We start from the raw sequence: 7,101 nt of genomic DNA on the forward strand, positions 1-7,101 counted from the left end.
ATGAAGTAAGAAGTGAAGCCCAAAAATGTCGACCAGTAATAGATAACAACATCCTCTGTCTGCATGCTTATGCTAGTCTGTCTGATTGCTTTTTCACGCTCCGTTTGAAGGACCCTGAGTTGTAGGAAGGAGGGAACACGTATGCTAGCAAGCTATTCCGCCGCTTAATGATCGGTCCATTTTCGTGATGGATCGCAATAAACGATTGTAAGCGTTTATTGAAAACAGGCGTAAATGAGCACGACATAAGTGTGGCAAAACATAAGACGAGTTTTGTGACATTGTCGCGTATCATAGACGTATATTCTATAGAAACGAACGTCTATATAAACTATTTGTTCAAAATCTGGAGTTAGAACTAAAGCTCGCTGCAGCGCTAAAAAACCAATCGTCGTCTAACCAAACTTTTTTAACATGCAGTGCTAAAGCGCTTTAAATATAGTGTAAGTAAAGCTGTCAATATTGAAACGACAGTAGTCGGATGTACGGATTGCAGTACAATTCACTGGAACACAATGAATGTTCGGAACGTCAAATCTAGTGCGTAGTACATAGGTATCAATGTCGCGAATCTTTTAAAACACGCGCGACGTGTTGGCCGTGTGGTCGTTGCGCTCATTTTAACACATGTAGTGTGCGGAGCCGCACTTACGCTCGGGTCTAGCACGCGAGTGTGATACAACCTGCCTGGCGTGTCTGATGGATTATTTATCATTAGCAATATAGCGCCACAATTGTAACGTTAAAGCAATTATTATGGTTTGGTCACCTTTTACAAAATATCGCTTACACTGAATATGACAAAAATAATCAATTGAAACACAGAGCATAAAATCCAGAGATTTATTATAAATAAAAAATAAATTACATAATAATATGTATAATATGTTTGAAAATAACAAACGGTTTGTTAAATGTTATATTTTGCAAACACAAAATATGCCCCGACCCTGTTAATCTCGTCGATGGCCCATTTAAAATAAGTTTGTTGTGTTTTACTGTAGAATTTTGTTAAAGGCACTTCGTTCCGTTTGCACCTGAAATCAGAAAGTTCTTATTTTAATTTGACGAACAGAAGGTCGAAGGTACAGCTATTCCGTCCACCGTTTGTGGGGTCCTCTAACATCCGAATTTTTCCTCATTAATGTAACTTAGAGTTGCCATAATTAATTATTGGAGCCACATTGGGACGTTTACAATTTTAGGTGCCTATGGGTATTCCGTCAAGAAAACACCGGATACCGGTTCGTAAGAAAATATCACTGTATAGATATCAGACACATGTAATGTGCTGTTTTATATCGAATGTCTTTGATCTATTAAGCGGTGAGTCATTTCATATCAGAAGAACAAAAGCGTAACTACGAGGAGAGCGCCAAGTCTTGCACTTGCGAGGGCCTTGCGTGGAGGTGTTATGAAATTCGGCGACCTTTTTGCTCCCGCCAGCTGTTGGTAAGATAAGAACGCATGCATGCTCTAATGTTCCGGTGTTAATTAGGCCTTAATAATATAAAATAACGCCTTCCTCCTCCCTCTTAGAAAGAATAGGAGCGGTACGCGGACTATGTGAAATACATTTCCTTATTCAACAACAACATCACGCATTTTATCCACGAAGGGGTATGCAGAGGCGCAACCAGGGCACCCACTTTTCGCCATGTGTGTTCTGTCCCATGATGTGATAGGGGGCGAGCCTATCGCCATATCGGGCACAAATTCCAGACTCCGGGCTGATATTGAGCAGAAAAACCCAAATATCACATTGCCCGACCCGGGATTCGAACCCAGGACCTCAGAGCGCTGCCGTACCGCGCATGCAGTACAACTACGCCACCGAGGCAATCATTATTTAGCATTTCCTTATTCATGCTGGTGTAAATGGGTATTGTGTTAAAGAGTATATTATCATACCAAGCGATTGCGATGCGAGGGTCAATATAATTCATCTTCGACGATTGGATTTCAAATCGATCTGAAACAAAAAATATGTTTTACATATATATGCAGTTTCTGTTCGCTCTTGAGGTGTGTTGGCGGTAGATAAATGATAATAACAATAGCGTAATCAAAGGTTTTTCTTAATACTTTTTTATGAAATGATTTTAAAATTTAATGGGCCTCAAGGGTCCCGCTTACTTTATAACTAAGCAAAGACGTCAGCACCAAGTCTTAGAAGAAAAAATACATTATAAATACTCTCAAATTTACCGTAATTCGTAATGCGTTTACATACGTTTCATATAGTCGCTTTAGGATAATAAAAAGAACGAACCAATGTCCCACATTAAAACGCATTCTTATTGATCTGCCCACACCAAACATCAAAAGAACAATGATACGCAATTACCGTGTGCGTGTGCGTGTGCGTGTGCGTGTGCGTGTGCGTGTGCGTGTGCGTGTGCGTGTGCGTGTGCGTGTGCGTGTGCGTGTGTATGTGTGTGTGAGTGTGCGTGTGCGTGTGTGTGTGTGGTGATGTAATGAATAGTCGTATACGCAAATACTGAACATCAATATTCGTATTTGCTAATATGTAAAAGCCAATGATTCTTGCATCACGGGTGTTGTGTGCCTGTCCAATGTCCACGGCGTTAAATGTACTTTTTACTTCCTCATATTAAGTTTTCATTAAATGGAACATAATATTACATAAGTACTTTATATACCTTTATTCTTGTGGTTGCATAGTTTTGCGACTTCCAAAGTAGCCTGCTTCAAAGCTTTCACCTTATCCGCAAGTGTGTCTGTTCTGTTAATCTTGGTGTTCAAATAATTTTCAAACGTAGTACACGCGCGGTATGTGCGGACAAATTTTGCAGTCAAATTTGGCATTTGAGACTTTAAATAATTATTAATCTTATTATTATCGATCATGTCAAACAATGCATCGTCCTTGTCTTTGTTGTTTGTAAATGATTTAAGATTTTCATACACAAGTTCTTCCACAGGCACTATTCTGCAATATCTGACAGAACATTTTCCAAAATAATCGAACCTTACTTTATTTTTCTCACACAACTGAATGTGTTTGACTTTTAGATTACAGCAACCCACGGGGTCTTCTTTATCCATTTCATTCTCCTCTTCATCTTCTCTTGTTATCGTATTTGTATTATTACTGCCCACTCTGAAAGCTAGAGTATCTATAAAATACATAGCTACTCCTCGCTGTCGATCTTCAGGATCAGATGATGTCCAGTCGGCGCGATAATTTTCTCTTATTTTAGCTATGTGTTTATGGAGTTCTCTAGCAGTTTCATATATTTTTCTATTTTTCTCTTGTTCAATGTTGGAGCTCGCATCCAGAATTATGTACTTGTATTTTCCCGTTAAGTTATCATTCCACTTGGCTAGCCAACTGCTTTTATTGTCATGTTCTACTTTTTCCAAGTATGCCTTGGTGGTGGTTCCGGAATTTTATCTTCTGAGCAGTTGATTATAATATCTTCCGGTTTTATTCGTTTCTTTAACTTGCCCATAAGGTTATTGTTATTTATTGGGCAGAACAGGCCCGGTCGTTCTACATTGCAATTCTTAATTTTTGTTCTCTACCATTTATTTTACAATAAGCGTATTGTTTTTTCTTTTTTTTTTATATTTTTTCTTTTTAAGTGTTTTTCAAGCTCTGTAAAGTCACATTTAGTAAGATCCTTAATTAACTTTCGTTCTTCTGGTGTCATCACATCACGCCAATCGTTGAAGAAGTTTGTTTGGAAAGTTTTTTTTTTCACAATATCTCTATCTAACATTGCATAGAATCCCGCTACTTCTTCAGCATCTTCTGATAATTTTACCACTTTTCCGTCATACTTGAAATTAATGCCTTCAGGTAGTCTTTCGTATGGCGGTGAGAATGCAGGCCCTTTGTGTTCCAAAGATTTCCATTTAATTTTATTTTTAGATTTACCTGAAAAAGCAATAAAAGAGTACATTAGTATCATAGATTAACGTAATCATGTATGTTATCATTGTCATCATTGATGTATTCACATATGGGCTAAAAAACCTTTCTTAAAGCAATGCATCCCCTCACCGCGCACCGATTGCGATTTTGGCGGATTTTTTAAGGAGGTTTTCTCCTTAGTGACCCGAGGGGTTAAGTCATTGGTTCGTCCTCAAGTGAGCCACGTCGCAAGACATGATCTTAGTGCGCACTGAGGTGTCGAGACCGGGTGGTGGCTCGGAAGAACAAGTTCGAGGCTGTTTCGCGGCAGTGTGAGTGCATACGGAACGCGTCTCTGTTACTCCAACATGTCTTCCGTAGATCAGAGGAAGTATCTTTTGCTCATCCTTTATGTAATTAGCCACTTACCGCTTTCATCTGTTGTTTCTTCCAGATCTGTCCATGCTTATCGCCGACGGCATTGCGTTGGTATTGCACTCTGTAAAGAGACTTTATCTTAATTATAAATGTGATGGTGTACGAAAATCTTATCATCACGCAAAACTGTGAGCTGGAATTCCATTACCATAATTAATGTCGAGGGCGTTTCATTTAATCTTTAGTGATCTCGTTTTTATTACTTTTATTTCAATATATACACACACACACACGGGTATCTGTAACATGGTTGAGGAGGCCGATGGCTGGCGCATGCGTCATACTCGTGAACGGGTGGTTGTATTGGCATTGGCATACAAATACACCGTGTCGGGGAATAACACACATTACTTCTTATCCTGATAATTGTCTCATGGAAAAAAATGGAATTTAAGTGTAATTTTTTACACGAATGGTGTTTTATAGGGTTTCACGATGGCGAAGCCGCGAGCGACATCTAGTATTATAAAATTCGAAAAAATAGTTCCGAAAAATACGGTTAGCGCGCCGTTTTGTTAGGAGGTCTTTAAAACTAATAGCTTTGGTGGTTTTGCAGTTTATTAAAGATAGAAATAGGACGTTACGGGTGACCGTGTAATGTGTAACGCCGTCTATAGGTGTGTATCCGTTTTTTTGCAATTACGGGCGATCTAATCGAAGGACAGCTTCGATAGCCGCATAGGTAAGAGAGCCAAAAATCCCCTATTTACATATACGGCTGTCAAAACTATTCTTCGATTAGAACGACTGTAAACTGACTGAATGTATCGACAGCTTAGTATCACGTAGATGCTTGGATGAGTGTTAATTCACGTACACCACGTACCACATTAGTATATAAACACCATTTGTACATAGAATAAATCAGACCAAATACCATCTCGTGTCTCATTACATCTAGCCATAAAGTAATGGTAAACCCCCGTAGTCTCCCGTAGGGCCTCCTGACCTTATTGTATTTAGTTTATTATTCGTATTGTTTCTATTGCAAGTTCTAACTGGCTTAAAAAAAATATTAATGTTACAGTAATCAGGTATACTACAATAATTGTTATTAATATCTATAACCTAATTTTGTATAATTTTGACTGCCTCGGTGGCGTAGGTGTGTTGCGCGGTGTGACTACTCTCTCGGGTTCGAATTCCAGGTCGGGCGGTGATGTTTGGTTTTTCTAATCAGTATCAGCCTGGAGTTTGGAATTTGTGCCCGTCATGGCGATAAGCTCGCCTCCTATTACATGGGACGGAACACACATGGCGAAAAGTGGATGTCCTGGGAGTACCTCTGCCTATCCCTTTGGCCATAAAGGCGTGATGTCTGCGTGTGTGTAATTTCGGGTCCATATTTCAATAAACGAAACAAAGAATATAGGAAGCGAAGATATATCGTCAACTATAGTACATAATATGTTACGCAATATTGAGTAATTCTTTGTTTCCGCCGCCAACTCTATGGATTCAGTACATTTTGACATGTTTATAACTTTTATATAAAACATCTAGCCACATTTGCTACAATAACACATGTATACAAGAGAATATAACTTTCCAAATTATACATATAATAATAATATAATAATATCAGCCCTGTATTATATACTTGCCCACTGCTGAGCACGGGCCTCCTCTACTACTGAGAGGGATTAGGCCTTAGTCCACCACGCTGGCCTAGTGCGGATTGGTAGACTTCACACACCTTCGAAATTCCTATAGAGAACTTCTCAGATGTGCAGGTTTCCTCACGATGTTTTCCTTCACCGTTAAAGCGAACGATAAATTCACAAAGAATACACACATGATTTTAGAAAAGTCAGAGGTGTGTGCCCTTGGGATTTGAACCTGCGGACATTCGTCTTCGCAGTCCGTTCCACACCCAACTAGGCTATCGCCGCTTTTTCTCTTAAAAAAAAATTATACATATATGACAGTATAAATTGGAAAGTTTTAACTCAAGGTAAACGCGCAAATATTGCAGGTCCATATTTCACCAATTAATTTCCGAACATTTTGGATATTCTTACCTCAGATTGTATTCCCAAAGTCCACTGTACACGGTCCAAGTGTGCCGCCTCTGTGAATGATTACGTCTTAATTATATTCTACGCAATATGTTTTTAATATGACTGTCGTAGGTACTAATATCACTTACTTATATTTTTGATGAGAAATATTTATTATTCGCGTAAATTTTTTTGTTGTCACTTATATCGCACGCAATGGTACACTAGTATTGATTCTAGTACGCGGTTGCATTTAACCAAGCCGGTGACCTTCATGGAATATTCTAGTAGTATTGCTGATAAAACTAACTCAATCATGAGTGCAGTACTTACAGCAAATGACTAACGCTTGACGTCATCTGCAGTGATTTGCAATAATGTGCAATATGCACTGTTAAACCGATTTGCTTCATATTTTATATGGAGTAAGCTTGAAGCTCAAGAAAGGGCGTAGTTTTTTTTTTGTCGAACCAAATTCCACCCTTGCGAAGCCGCGCTCAAAAACCAGCAGACTGTGTAAAATGGCGTATTCCGATAAGTTAGGTGTCACGCAACGTAGTGACTAGATGGTGAGTTGGTGGGCTGTGTAGTATTAGATAATTAATCTAAGGTCAATGTCCCTATTCCCTCTACGGGGGCATATCCGTCTTTTTGCAATTACGGGTGTTCTAATCGAAAAACAACTTTGATAGCAGTATAAACAGTTTTCTTTCTTTTTTTTATATTTGTTTTAATTTCTCTACAGGATTTATATAGTCTGGCATATTTTAACATAAGTACTGC

General features: G+C 38.8%; 1 protein-coding gene across 2 annotated transcripts; it reads right to left on the minus strand.

The window, feature by feature from the left end:
• Positions 1-864: 864 nt before the first annotated feature.
• On the minus strand, positions 865-6,599 carry LOC119188430 (DNA topoisomerase I, mitochondrial-like). 2 transcript variants are annotated; one of them, XM_037445101.1, is made up of 6 exons: positions 6,468-6,599; positions 6,340-6,389; positions 4,310-4,379; positions 2,664-3,904; positions 1,912-1,972; positions 865-1,037 (listed from the first exon to the last, which is right to left on the minus strand). In XM_037445101.1, the coding sequence occupies exons 4-6, from the start codon at positions 3,151-3,153 to the stop codon at positions 911-913; spliced, it is 678 nt and encodes a 225-aa protein (XP_037300998.1). In that variant the 5' UTR covers positions 3,154-3,904; positions 4,310-4,379; positions 6,340-6,389; positions 6,468-6,599; the 3' UTR covers positions 865-910. The 2 variants fall into 2 exon arrangements, with proteins under 2 accessions (XP_037300998.1, XP_037300999.1); XM_037445102.1 differs by having other exon boundaries at positions 4,310-4,390.
• Between the last annotated feature and the right edge of the window lie 502 nt (positions 6,600-7,101).

This window comes from Manduca sexta, unplaced genomic scaffold, assembly GCF_014839805.1.
Source record: "Manduca sexta isolate Smith_Timp_Sample1 unplaced genomic scaffold, JHU_Msex_v1.0 HiC_scaffold_1181, whole genome shotgun sequence".
Lineage (NCBI taxonomy): Eukaryota > Metazoa > Arthropoda > Insecta > Lepidoptera > Sphingidae > Manduca > Manduca sexta.